At 40.5% G+C, this 15,530-nt stretch overlaps 2 protein-coding genes across 7 annotated transcripts in view; one reads left to right on the top strand and one right to left on the bottom strand.

Annotated features, from left to right (window-relative positions):
- The window catches only part of LOC307045909 (uncharacterized protein), a 600,354-nt gene extending 593,232 nt beyond the window's left edge, over positions 1-7,122 (top strand). For all 6 annotated transcript variants that reach the window (XR_013810021.1, XM_079691940.1, XM_079691939.1 and 3 more), the window contains one exon: positions 41-7,122. Coding sequence is in view for 4 of the 6 variants with exons in the window: in XM_079691940.1 (XP_079548066.1) it covers positions 41-77 (37 nt within the window). In the remaining 2 variants the exon portion in view is untranslated. The remainder of the gene's footprint in view (positions 1-40) is intronic.
- Positions 1-15,530, bottom strand: part of nrxn3a (neurexin 3a) — a 277,628-nt gene that overhangs the window by 95,556 nt on the left and 166,542 nt on the right.

Below are 15,530 nucleotides of genomic sequence, written 5' to 3'. Positions count from 1 at the left end.
TATTTTTGATTAATTATTTTTGTTTGTTGCTGTTTTACAGTGGCAACACTGGTAAGGAGAGGAACAAGGACCAGTAAGGTGTTGGTCATATCTACCTGAACCAGAAGATTCCTCTTTGTATCAGAACTGGCCACACCCACCCAGAATCTTCTTGAAGTTAAGCATGCTCACAGGACTATTTCGAGAGGCAAAACACAAGCCCCACATTTAGCTATTGGTGCATATTTTCTAAATTGTCTTAATGATGCATATTTTCAAAATGTTGCTAATGATGCATATTTTCAAAATGTTCTTACTGATGTCGCCAGTAGGGATGGGCTTTTTGTACGTCAAATAATGATGCGCTATATTTACTGTGTATATATGTATTTTAAGCGGAAGAGGGGACAAATGTGTGTTTCCATTCATAAAAAGGGTTAGCCTGTCAGGTGGGCGGAGTAGGTGTGGTGGTTGTGTTGTCGCAGCAGGTGTGAATCAGCTGGATGAGGGCAGCGTGATTGGCCTTCCAGGGGGCTACGTGGATTGGCCGGTGGTTGTTTAAAGCGAGGGGCCGGGAGATTTACCCGGAGAGCCGGGAGAACGGAAAAGGTGAAGCTACGAGGCGGAAGAGAAAACGGGAAGCAAGGCTCTGGACGGATCGACGAGGAAGCGACCGTGAGGCGAGGGTCCACGGTGGAAGCTCTGCTGCACGGCGATTTGCTGTACGGCTGCCAGACGCTGATCGACGGGTCGGTTGAAGGAAGAATTGCAACGCTCCCAAGTTCCTGATTATTGCAACGCTCCCAAGTTCCTGATTATTGCAACGCTCTCAAGTTCCTGATTATTGCAACGCTCTCAAGTTCCTGGTTATTGCAATGCTGTCAAATTCCTGTCTTTTGCACCGCTCGCTTGTTCCTATCAGGGCCAGTGCGCCTCTGAGTCGGACACGCTCCAAACTATTGGGAGATGCACGCCAAGTCTCCAGCTGCTGTCTGCCGACCAGATCCCTGGGTCGCTCAGCATTGAAACACGCTGCGCTTAAGGAAACGTGAGAGTAATAACTTTTAATTCCTCTCGGTCTGAGGTGTTCCTGACCGAGAGCGGACTCATAACTATTTTAACTCGGGCCATGTATTGGCAAGCTGTCACTGGTTAATGAACAAGAGAGTATGGAGTGCAAATAGTGCCACTCGTTGTAATTTGCCCACCAGTGCCAGTGACTGTTCCCTTTTACTCCTTAGCGGCCAGTGAGTGGGAGAGCATGTTCACCGTGTGATGTGTGTAGTGATTTCTTTAAATAGAAGTATCATGTGTGTAGTGATTCCCTAATAGAAGTGTCATGTTTTTACGTTATTTGCATGCTCTGTGACAGAGGGAGGTGGGAGTAAGTTCTACATGTGTAAGTCATGAGCAAGTCTCAAGTCTTGACCTACAAGTATCAAGCAAGTCCCAAGTCACTGTGGTGAGAGTCAAGCAGGTCAAGTCAATTCATCGCTCAGGTCAAGCAAGTCAAGTCAAGTCATACAAAATTCTGATGAATAAGCCCAGTTTCCGCATTTAAATCAGTTAAAACAGGGGTTCCCAACCTTTATTGTGCCAAGGACCGGCAGATACATTTAAAAAAAATTGCGTACCGGTTGTCAATTTTAACTGATTTGAGTATTTACTCACCAGCAGGTGGCAACAGAGGCTAATTGTATTTAACAGCATGAAGAAATACCAATATGCATCCAAAACATATTAACAACGTTTAAAACCAGGATACAATTAAAACAAAAAATTAGGACCGCTTTACAAATATTAATATAATATAGGTGGCAACAGTGGCTAATTGTATGTAACAGCCTGAACAAATAATGGAACAATATGCATCCAAAACATATTAACAGTTTAAAACCAGGATACAATTAAAACAAATTAGGACCACTGTACACATATTGATATAACTGAAATGTCAGTGAGACCCCTTCGCTTGTTTGCCAGCAATAATAACGTCATACCGGGGCGTTCGTTCCGGTGCAGTCCGGCAGAATTTAGCACTACATCGAGATTAAGATTAAAATAACTTGTTTTGGGAACACCCACATACCTATGAAGTTGGCCAGATGTGTGTAAATTACTGTTCATGGTAATTTGAAAACAAATGCCGTTGTTGGACACACACCGAACATACACACACACAGCGGAGCTGAGCAGAGCACATACACACACCAGTGGCGAGCCGTGACTTTTATACCTAGGCCCTCTGACTCTGATGAAATAATATGACTGGTATACAAATTAAAAATAAAAAGTATTGAATTTTTTTTGATAAAATATTTTTATATATTTATAATTCTGCAAATATTGCGATAAATTCACAGCTATTTCGCGGCCCGGCAGTAACACTTCCGCGGCCCGGGGGTTGGGGACCCCTGAGTTAAAAGACAGTGGTTATGAAAGTTGATTCAACCCACACTATGATCTTCATTACATACACAGTTAATCATTTGAAATCGAATTTAGACCGATGACAATCATATTAGATTCATATTAACCCTAGAACAGCAGACAATATAGCTAGGACTAAATCAAAAGTCTGTTCAAGAATCTATGTCCGGAATGAAGAGTGAGGAGTAGACGTGTATTCCTCCGCTCCCTCGCTTCCAACCTTTTTATTATGTAGAAACCTTGTTACTCACTTCATACTTACAGTAGTCGATATAACAACTGGGCAACTTTATACCTTAAGGAGACATGCCACCAAAGCCCGCAAAACAAGTCAAGAAAGACTCTATGCCTACGGAGAACGTCACCACTAGCGACGTTAGCATGGCGGCGCAAACCAGTTTGTTGGAGAGCCATATAGTGTCTCTCTCAACGGAATTGAAAACCGTCATCGCCGCACTCGAGTCCAAAATTGATCTGATTCATGCGACTATCTCTGATCATGGGCAGCTCAGCTGCGGGCGAAAACTGCAGACCTCGAGGCCCGCAGCCGTCGCAAGAATATCCGCATCATTGGTCACCCGGAGTCGATTGAGGGCTCGCCACCAACCGCCTTCTTCTCCGACCTACTACCCCAGCTTCTGGGGGACCAAATCCTGCCTACTTCTCCTGAACTGGTCCGGGCTCACAGGTCGTTAGCCGCGAAGCCAAAGCCTGTGGAAAGACCGAGGCCTGTCATCATCCGATTTCACAACTTCCAGACCAAGGAAATAGTCATCCGTGAAGCCCGGAAAATGAGAGCGGATCTACGGTACGAGGGGAAACCGATTGCCTTCTACGAAGATTATATTCACGAGGTTGTGATGCAGCAAGCTCTTTCCTGGAACGTTAAAGGGATGAACGGTATTACTAAAGCCAACAAGATAATTTCACATTTGCAACACCTTAGAGGAGACATCTGCTTTTTACAAGAGACACACCTCCGTACGGCGGAAATGTCTCGCGTCAAGAGGCCATGGATGGGTCACTTGTTTCATTCGAGGTTTTCCAAGAGGGCTAGAGGGGCAGCTATCATTACACACAGGGATATTGCCTTTGAACTAAACACTGCTATATCTGATCCGAACGGCCGGTACGTTATAGTATCTGGCAAATTACAAAATACTCCTGTGGTCCTGGCCTCGCTATATGCTCCAAATTGGGACGATGACAAATTCATATTCAAATTCTTTACTTCTATACCTAATCTCAATGAGCATCAAATTATAATTGGAGGTGACTTTAATCTGGTCCAGGATATAGAGCTTGATAGATCGTCCACTAAGCATCTAAATCGACCAAAGTCTTAAAATGTCATGCTGACCAGCTGGGCTTGAGGGACCTGTGGAGGACTAAGTTTCCCTCCAGTAAAGTTTTCTCTTTCTTTTCACATGTCCACCACACTTACTCACGGATAGACTTCTTCTTACTTGACAATAAACGATAAAAACAATAAAAGAACGATAAAAGAACGTTATGTAATAACATAACGTTCTTTATCTCAGACCATGCACCCACTTCTGTAGAAATCAATTTTCCCCATGGTAGACCACCCTCTAAATTCTGGAGATTTAGCCCTCATTTTCTGTCCGAACCCAAATTTAAGGCTTTTCTTGCAACAAAAATCACATTTTTCTTTGAGATAAATGACACTCCTAATATTGGTAGTGATATACTCTGCGAGTCCTTTAAAGCTTATCTTCGTGGGCAGAAGAAATCGGAAATCCAAATTGACGGAAATTCCAGCTGATATCCGAAATGTAGACAGCCAATACTCGGTTAATCCCACCTCTATTTTGTATAAAAAAACGGCTTCAGCTTCAATCTCAATATAATCTGTTATCAACTGGTAAGATCGAGAGGCAACTTCTGCAAACCAGGCAACGATTTTTTGAGCAGGGAGATAAGGCAGGCAAACTGCTTGCATATCAATCGCGAGTGGCCGGTGCCTCCAGGTTGATCCCTAGAGTGAAGTCGCCAACAGGTGATATTACAACAGACCCTGCTGAAATCAGTAATATCTTCTCAGACTACTATTCTGAATTATACACCTCAGAGTCTTCTCCACAGGATTGGGACAACCCTAACCCCTTAGACACTCTAGTTTATCCCCAAGTTGATGGAAGAGGCTCTGGTGATCTGGGAGCTCCGTTAACCATCTCTGAAGTAACAGAGGCTATCAAATCTTTACAGAGCGGTAAATCGCCTGGTACTGATGGCTACTCCAGAGTTATTTTAAAACGTTTTGTTCTGTACTTGCCCCAATCCTTGTGAGAGTATTCAATGATGCCTTTCTGAAAGGCCAGTTACCACCTACTTTGTCTGAGGCATCAATCACTCTATTTTTGAAGAAACATAACACACCACACTCTTGGGTGGCAGTTATAGGCCGATATCCCTTTTAAACGTAAACTTTAAGATCATGGCTAAGGTTCTATCTAGCCGTCTCTAGACGGTGATGCCGGGCTTGATCGATCCCGACCAGACAGGCTTTATCTCAGGACGACAGTCATTTTTTAATACCAGAAGGTTGTTTAACATTATTTATTCTCCCTCTACTAGTTCCCCTGAAGTTGTTCTCTCTTTGGATGCGGAAAAGGCATTCGACAGAGTAGAGTGGGGATATCTGTTCTATGTACTTAACACATTTGGTCTACGGAGGGACTTTGTTTCATGGATTCAACTCCTCTATACATCTCCGGTAGCTTTGGTTAACTTCAACGGTGTTAAGTCTGGTCTATTCTCGCTCTCGCGGAAATAGGCAGGGTTGCCCTCTATCTCCGTCATTATTTGCGCTCGCCGTTGAGCCTCTAGCCTTATGGCTTCGTAGTGAGGAAGGATCATCACGCGGGCATCACGCGCTTCGGTTTTTTGGATAAGCTCTCTTTGTATGCAGATGACCTTTTACTGTACATTTCCAGCCCATCGTCCTCCCTTCCTATAATTTAAGAAGCTATCTGGCTACAAACTCAACCTCCAGAAAAGTGAATATTTCCCTGTTAACACCCTCGCTGAAAAACTTCCCCAAGCTCTCTTTCCTTTTAAGAAGGTCTCAGAGGGATTCAAATTCCTGGGTATCCATATTACTAAATTGTTTACAGAGCTTTTTGCCAAGAACCTTAGTCCATTAGTAGAGCGCTTCAAAGCAGACTTAGCTAGATGGGCGTCCTTGCCTTTCTCCTTAATGGGACACATTAATTTGATAAAAATGGTGGTGCTACCTTAGTTCTTATATTCCTTCCAACACATTCCAATATTTATAAATAAATCCTTTTTCTCAGCACTTGACCAGCAGATTAATTATTTTTTATGGTGCAATAAGAGGGCTTGTATCAGAAGAGTAGTTCTTCAACTCCCTAAGTCTGAAGGTGTCCTGGCCCTGCCTAATCTCCGCTAATATTATTAGGCATGTAATATTAATAAGCTTCTTTTTTGGAACACTAATTTGGCACAGGGCAAACACCCTCAATGGGCACAGATGGAGGCTTCCTCTTCAGGTCTCCCACTTTGGTCGGTGGTATGTTCTCAATTGCCCTTTCCAATTAAACAAGTTGCTTGCAATTTTTGCACCAGATTGATGCATTTAACTTCAATTTAAAGGAAAACATATTCTGTTGTAACAACAACAACATTATAAATAGTAACATAGCTGAACATGGTATTGCACATTTAGCTTTGAGTGTTACTGACCTGAGATGTTTTTATTACATGAATTAAGGTGACTGAGGCTTTTTAACATAGACTTTTCAGTGTCCCACATTTTGCACAGAACTGTCCCATATTAGGAAATGCAGATTGTCTGGGACAACGTGTGTCTACCATTTCTTTTATGAGTGTAATATCTGCATTTTCTCTTTTGGTTTGATTAGGACACATCCTGGGGATTGTGTTTACAAACATCCTGTGATCTCCCAACCCCCAGTCTGTAGGTTTACATATAAATATAAGTATTTTTACAACTTGTATTTAGAAATACTCTGTTGTAATTATTGATGCATAAATGTGTGCATCCATTCAATATGGCATCTGCTATAATGGGGTTAATGTAGGATATTACTTAATAATACATTATAATATATTATATGATATTTACATTTTAATTGTATTCATGTCTTATTTCATATTTTCTCATTATTATTATTTTTATTTGTATCGCTCATCTTATTTTTGATTTTATTAATCTGTGCTGTCCTGTTTTTCACTCTCACCCTGTTGCTGTTTGAACTACTGAATTTCCGCACGGGGATTAATAAAGGTCCATCTTATCTTATCTTAATATATAAGTTGATTTACTTCAATCTACTGTACTGTGTAAAAACACCCCAACAATATTACCAAAAATATACTGCATAAAGCAAACTATTGTAAAGGTAAAAGTACAGATGTAGCGCTTCATTTCAGACAGTTTGAAACACGAGGGCCGTGATTGGTACGTGATCTGCCCTCGCTCAAGGGAAAACCTCCAGCTTGACTTGAGACCGCCCCCGTGATAGATAAATGTAATTATAATGAAGCCAGCTGAAATGGATAATTGATCCACCAAGGGGTGCAGTGGGGTCCCACACTGGAGCTCATGTGAAATAAAGTCAGATACAGTACGCTGGATGTAAAGCGGAACTTTGTTAAGATCCATATGTCACGGATATCAATCATACTCTGTGCTAAATAAGAGACATGTAATCGTTTACAAAACATCACCATGTTGTTATTTAACAAAATAATGTTTAGTCAAAAAAAACGAACGGGAGGAAATGCAGCCCGGCTCTTTATTTTTAATCCTAATGTAATCATCATCTTCACAATGATCATTCATGTTTATGTTCGCCGAATTGACATAAAATCACTGACACATATGAATATACTGTATTCAACTTCATTAAAACGTTATCAACGTGCCTAAACTCAGTAATTCACCAAAAATATTTATATTTTAATGGAGCCTCGTCGGCAGATCAGGATCCCGACGATCGGCATGAAGGGTGTTATTTTCCCCATAAGGAACAAGTCGCTGCAAATTATCCCGCTTATTACACGGCCAAATTCTCAACAAAGTAACGACATTACTCCCAATATTAATTGAAATGCTTTTATGGATTTAGAAAATGTTTTTATTGATTTAAAAAATAGTTGTATGTCTTCATTTAAATTTACATGCATCCGCTAAGAAAAATAGTCCGTTGTTACCGTTTTTTAAACAGTCTGAATGAAACGGCAGCTCTCACCTGTGTATTTACACAACTAATGGCCCATCAACCACGGCTCTCTCCCCCCCTCCCCCCCTGATCTTTCTTCTACAGCAGCTAAATTAACTGTAGGTTACTCTGAGTGACAAGCTTACAGTTAGACACAACACTGTCATTGCAAGTGACCCTCAGTTAGTTGACTTTTATGTTCAACTTATAAATTCGTTACTGATAAAAAAGGGCTTCTACTGTACCTGATTACATTAACACTAGAACCGCCAGAGGTTTTTGTGCCTACCAAAAACCGTCAAATCCCGCTATTAGAATGCAATTTTTAACAACATAGGGTGCTACATAACACACTTTCAGGAAAATTCACGGACTGGGAGACTTTAATATTTTATTGAAAAAAAGTTACATTGCACACATACAACACACATCACACAAATTGACCCGATTGGCGGTTCTAGTGTTAAATAAACTCACTAATTAATGAAACCAGTTCAATACACATTATTCTTTTTCTTATCATTCTTTATGAGCACAGAAATAGTCTTAAAATCAGATCTGTTTTTTAAATGAAATCTGACGGCAGGCAGTTAGCTCTGATCCCCTATGATAAATGCGCCACACCTAATCGCTGGCCATTCAGCCACAGAGCTCCCTCTATACAAATCAAACTGTAGACGGTGTGAAAGCACCTATTGTTTTAAATAATGGTAGGAATGTGACCTGTGAGCCTTCTGAATTACCGTGGGACAGCACATTCTAAACTAAAATGTTCAATAAATAAAGTAACATCTTATCTTATCTTAATAATATCTTCATATTAATAATAATAATAAATCATACAGTATGTGCCCGAAAGGGAGCAGGAGGAAGCAAACACACAAATATACAAAAAATATATACTGCATATTAAAGCAAACGATTGTAAAAGTATGAGCATAACAAATAAAGAAGTGTAATGTAAACATTTACATTAGGATTATTTAATATATAAAGACTATATATTATTGAATTACAAGATTAGATATACTTTAGTTGATCTAAAATATTGATGTGTTCAAATGCTCTTCAAAACACAACTGAAAGTCCATGAAACTTGTCTTTCTGTATTTGTGAATGAAGCGCCATCTCCTGGTTAAAACCTGAAATTGAAAATCTGGCAACGCCCTCTTGGAAAATAGTGGGAGGGCTTAACATTCCTTGATACTGGTCTTAGGTAGGTCGTAGGCAGGAAGCTGTAAGCTGGAGTCTGAAATGAGGTGCTACATCTGTATGAGCAAGTGTAAACATTATTATGATTATTTAATATATAAAGCCTATATATTATTGAATTACAATCAAGATAATAAGATTAGATATACTTTATTTTATCTAAAATATTGATGTTTTTTCGTTATAGCAGCCTGTGAAAACCATAACAAATGATTAAATGCTACAGTATTCAGCAAACACAACTGCAGAGCTGCAACATTGCAAACAGACTAAGTTCTACAACACCCAGTTGTCTTTGTGTATTTGTGAATGAAGCGCCATCTCATGGTTAAATCCTTTAATTGAACAAATGGAGAAATTTGGCAACACCCTCTAGCAATTTGGCACCCCCAGCCACTGGGATCTGCTGGGTTTTGGGCTGGGACACACCCATTGGAGCCCTATCTGGATTGCTACATCTGTATGTGCAAGGCAAGGTACATTACACTAACGCTAAACCGGCCAGGATATACCCTGACAGGTCTGACAAATGTAATAAATGTAAACAATCTCCGGCTGACTACATGCACATGTTTTGGTCGTGCTCTAAACTATCAGAGTTCTGGTCTGCAATATTTGATTCACTTAGGGAGGTCTTCGGTGAGACAGTGGACCCTAGCCCCCTCACTGCCCTTTTCGGAATTCCTCTGATGCCCAATGCACCCATTACCACACAACGAGTTATTGCATTAACCTCTCTGCTTGCCAGGAGGCTTAGTCTCCTTAAATTGATACATTCCTCCCCTCCCACCCATCATTGATGGATCATGAAATCCTGTATTGCATCAGGCTTGAGAGGATTAGGTTCTTCCTTAGGGGAGCCCTGACAACGTTCCATGATACCTGGCAGCCTTTTCTGGACCACATTGACACTAGGCTTGGGCGGTATCATTTTTTTCATACCGTTATACCTTGCTGACATCATACCGTGGTATACGGTATATGACGGTATGACTTGGGTCGACTTGAGCGAGGTGGCGTTCGGCGGCAAATAGATGTTTCGAACGGTATATTATATGTTCGGTGTAAAATGCAGCCCGAGCCGGTAGACGCTCGCAAAGTGCTGCGACGTGCGCGCAAGTGCAAAACAAGGGCTGCATACATGACACATTGTGCAAATGGCACATTTTGAGATCGGATACAGGACGCGTTTGTAGATGTCCGACGTTGTTTCCATTGTGAGCCAAGTTAACAGTATATCATCATACATAAACATTTTCCGGGAGTAAATACTTGACTTATTGAATAAAGTTTGCTATATTCACTAACTAGTTTGGCAATATTATTCCGTGCATGTGTTAAAAATATTATTTCCATTTGATTCATTGGATTACTCGCGTGAATGTTTAGCACGTAAATGCTTTCGTTTTTAAAACCGTCCGACCTCGACTACAAAACCATCAACCAGTTGCATAGGATTAAAAAATTTCAACACACCCTGTCTTAAACATTCCCAAAGAAGTGCCTCTGTCTCTCGTTGTGCTGGATGAAGTCACTGGCGACGAGTAAACCCCAAATAGTCCCAAACAGGCGCAGAGGCATTTTTTTTTTTTACTAGTTGTCCATGTTCGGGGCCGGCAAATGCTGCCGCCGTCTTGCTCAGCTCAGCTCTGTGCTGAGCTCTGAGAGCGGGAAAGACGGACTGCCCTCCCCTGGCCTCTGCTGGCGCGTGCTGTGCATTACAACCAATGTCGTCCCTGTCAAAACTCCGTGTCAGTGTAATAGAATGAAACGCATCTGTGATTTGGCGCACAGTCTGTGACGTCACGGTATTGAAAATCATACCGACGGGATTTCGAAATACCCTGGTATACCGTCATACCGCCCAAGCCTAATTGACACCCTTACTATTGGTGAAGAACCCAATGCTTAATTCTCAGCAGAGCATACCCTCCCCCCTTTTTTCTTTGAAATACTATTTAATATTCACCCTTTATTTATTTTTGTTTGTCTTCTCTCTCTCTCTCTCTCTCTCTCTCTCTCTCTCTCTCTCTCTCTCTCTCTCTCTCTCTCTCTCTCGACAGCCCGTCAGTATCAGGGTTAGTCAAAACTTCTCTTTGCAATGCTTAATCGATTTGAAACCAACGTAGCTTAAACTTAACTTTAGCTTTCTAGCTAACACAACACATACACGCACTTTTCTCTGTGGGTTTTTTTGTAGTGCCGAATGAAGTTGGATGTTGTGGTGGTCCTGTCACCGATCTTTATGCTGCAGACCCTGCATACCGCTGTTCTTTTCTTATTAGCGTCACATAATACAACATAATCCTTGAATCCAAACTTGACCAATTTCGGAGTAACGCTAGCCGCTCCAATGTCAACTGACACTCCAGCCTACTAGTGGGTTGCCAGGTTTGCGCGCACAGCGCTATAATCGCCCAAACACATTTAGAAAAAACTAAACATAATATCTCAATACAAAAACAAACGCAAATATTTAATTTTAAAAAGTAAAGTCCTTTCAAGTCATCTGTCTCAAGCTTAAGTCAAGTCTCAAGTCATGAATACCAAGTCAAAGTCAAGTCAAGTATTTTATCAATGTTAGCCAAAAATATGCCACTCCCCACCTCTGCTCTGTGATCTTTTACTGTTAGTTTTACCATTGGTAGTCCCTCCGTCAGCAGGGGATGGGGTAGAGCAGTAACAGCCTGAATGACAGGGTGGTCTATAGACACTGCATTCCTTTTTTTCCCTTTTTTTTCCTTTGTATTTATTTATAGAAGGACCTTGCATACAAAAACATTAATCTCAGCAAAGAGAAGAGATGCAATATGCCAGATTATAGCTAATAGCTCATTTCGATCTGTGGTCCTCAGACAGGTTCATAACAATCAATAAACAAATAATAATATTGCATGATCTCTATCAGTCAAACAATTTTAAAACCTGATTTAAGTACAGCTCAATAAATTAATACATTAGGGATGTGCATCTCCATCACTGAGGCCGATGATGCGCATCTCGATACGTTGCCACTATACAATACATTAACGATACATTTGAAACACCAGGCGATGTGATACGATATGATACGATTCACCCCTGTTGCGATACAGTTCGATACGATTTGATTCAACATTATGCGATTCGGGGCGATACGATTTGATTCAACATTATGCGATTCGGGGCGATACGATTCAACACGATGCAAAATAATTATACTTCAATATGGTACGACAGAGGATTTTTGTTTTATTCCTTATATGCAGCAAATCATAAATTAACAAAGTGCTTTACATATTTGGTACTGCACATCCCATCATGCTGTTTATTTTTTTACCTTTTTTACGTTCAAAAACTCTCCAGAGTACAGTACAATTGTATAACACCTCACAGTTAAACAATTTAAGGATGCATTGCCCATGATTAACAATGTGCAAATAAAAACTACCATAGTGCAATGCCCATACAGCTGCCAGCCTGATGTGCTTAACACTCATCCATAGGCTAACTCACCAGTGAGCAGAAAGCAGTGGTTTCTATATGAACAATACAAAATACAAATAACCTTTCACAAACAGGTATTTCATAACTGCTTACAGTAAGGAAGACATTTAAACTATGATTGGCAGTCACAGGCTGCTTTAAACTAAACATCACTCTCTCTGACAGAACACCTCACTGAGTGATTTTACTCATATGTCTAACTTTCAGGTTTCTTTTTCCAGCCGCAGACCCCATGTCGCCTCTTTATGTGCGCCGCTAAGTTCCTCGTACTACTTGTGTACTTTAAAGCGGCCGGCATCGTTAACAATTTGCGAGCGATTTTTAAGGTTGACCGTCTTTCTCGAAAAATCCGAAGTGTTGCCAAACGTTTGATTTGTAGGTATTTTTTGCTGTGCTGTGTTGCTCTTTCTCCTCGACTTCCATGTGTGTTGATAACTGAGACTCTCGGCCTCCGTAGTGCGAAGCAAAGATCAAAGATCGTCTCTGCTGAGTGCTGACAGGATGAGGGGATATTATTTGAATGAATAGTTTTTTTACTGATGCAAAGACGCTACAATCGATGCATCGCGAGTTCAACCCAAACTGTAGCCGATGTGCACTCTTTCAACCGGTGCGCTCACATCTTGAACGTTTATGCCGGTGCACCGGTGCGAATCGGTGAATCTTAACATCTCTATAATACATAGTACACTTGAAATACACTTACATGATCTCGGTCACTCAAATAATTATAAAGCCTGATTTAAATACAGGTTACGAACATAATACTTAGTACACTTCAAATTAGGGATGCACCGAATATTCGGCCACCGAAAATTATCGGCCGAAAATGGTTAAAAAGGCGAAAGGGTTTTAGCACCGAAAAAATATCACCGAATGTCAGAACAGGGTTATGTTGATCATACTCCGCATATTTGTCCGGGTGTTTTGATTTCAAATGGTGGAGTAATCCCGAAGTGGTGAAAGTCTTTGCAGTTACACCCCCTCGAGAAATGTCAGCTGAACACGTTTTACAAATCGCAATCCGCGGCTCTTTCTCTGATATTTTGAAATATCTCCAAGCGGCAGACATGTTGGCTGTGTGCCAGCCGCAAGCATGGTCGCGCGCCGTGCTTGTCGCCGCGTTTTGATTACGTCATCCCAACAACACGTTAGGTTACCAAATTTATAGGTGCATTTGTTGTTGTTGAAGGCCTGGCTGTTACAGTCTTTATTTACACTATTTTCTTGTAGGCCTACTGGCCTAGATGTTTATGCAGTTTTAAAGCACCTTGGCTTTGTTCTGAATGCACTTTGTTGTAGTTATCCTACAAAGAAAAGAAAATGCACTTGACTTGGAATTAATGTACTGTATGCATTCAAAAGTGCTGAATAAATGTTTTATGGATAATAGTGATTATTATTTAAGTTAAGTTTTGCCATAATCATGTATTTTGCCATAATCAGGTAGCTGAACAACATTGGTAAAAAAATGTATACATTATATATATATATATATATGTCTATTAATCATTTTCGGCCTTTCGGCATTCGGTTTTCGGCCAACTGTTTCCTATTTTCGGTATCGGTTTCGGCCAAGAATTTCCCATTCGGTGCACCCCTACTTCAAATACACTTAAATAAAATATCTAAGATATAGTATGACAACACAGTTCAAATAAAAAAAAATCAGATTACAGTGTAATTAATGTTGGCATGACTGGTTGCTTAATATCATTTTGCACCATAGGAAAACAAGTTAAAATCAGTACAGGTTTCAAGTTCAACTGGAAGAGTATTCCAGTGCTTGATGGCCGTAAACGAAAATGCTGATTGTCCAAAGGCAGTGCGCCTCAGAGGGATGGTTAGACCTACATTTGATGAAGATCTGGAGTTTCTGCAACTCTGCTCACGGCTGAAAAAAGCCCCTCAACTGTGGTTTTGTAGAATTGTGAATGATTCTGAATAACAATCGAACTCGGGAAAATAGAACAAGACTATCAAAACTGAAAAGTTTGTATTTGGACAGTATATTGCAATGATGGTGTTTTAATGACTTTCTATCCATAACTTTTAAGGCTTGTTTATAAATAACCTCAAGTGGTCTCATAGCAGTCTTAGTTGCTTGGGACCAGCACGTTATATAGTAGTGAAAATGTGATAGTATCATGGCATGCAAAAAGGTTTTCGATGCTTCTATGGTTAATGAGTTCCTAATATGTTTAAATTTGAAAATGTTATATTTCAGCTTTCTAGTCATGCTTCTAATATGGCTTTCAAAAGTCAAATTGGCATCCAAGATCACTGCCAAGTATTTGACCTCATTGACGTTTTCAATTATTTTACCATTCACACGAAGCTGTGGATGCGTGGTTGTTTTTTTCTTATTCGTGAAATACATTGTCACTGTTTTTGTTAGTGTATATCCTGTTCAGCATATTTCCCATGAGTGTAAACCACTGTGTCGTCAGCATACATCTGGACGTCCACATCCTCACAAACAGATGGGAGATCATTAATATATATGCTGAACAACAGTGTTCCAAGAATTTAGCCTTGTGGCAATCCGATTGAGCATGGCTTAGTTTCTGACAGTTTATCATTTATACGGACACATTAAAAACGACCAGCTAAATAAGACCTGACCCATTGTATTGTGCTAACTGACAGGTTGAAATTGTTGAGTTTTGATAAAAGTTTGGTATGGTTTACTGTGTCAAATGCTTTTCGCAGGTCAAGGAACACTGCTCCAACTATCCCTCCTTTGTCTAACTTAGCCTTGATTCCTTCCACTAAATAGCAGCATGCAGTCTCAGTGGAATAATTGGTCCTACAACCAAACTGCATAAGATGGAGTAGGTTGTTGTAGCTTAGGTGTGACACCAGATGTTCCAGGACTACTTGTTCAACTACTTTGGACACAACATGGAAATGTATTATCTTTTAATGATTGATTTGTAATATAGGTGATGTAGCTAGTCCTTTTTATGTTTTTTTATAAATACTGTGTCTAGTCCCCAATGATCTTTAGACTTAGAATTTGATAAGGTGGAAATTATTTTATTCACTTTAGTCTCATTTGTAGAGTTGAGTTTGAGCACCTTTGTACCGTCAGCTAATGCAAGAAGCGTTCCGTTTGCAGATCTATCCACCTTGGGAGCCGTTATCGTTTGCAGGGTCCGTTTCCGCGGTTCCGTTACGGCCTTGTGTGAATGA

The sequence above is a fragment of the Notothenia rossii genome, assembly GCF_949606895.1.
Source record: "Notothenia rossii genome assembly, chromosome: 7".
NCBI lineage: Eukaryota > Metazoa > Chordata > Actinopteri > Perciformes > Nototheniidae > Notothenia > Notothenia rossii.
Note: the sequence above shows the minus strand (reverse complement) of the source record. Positions and strands in the feature narration are given on the sequence as shown.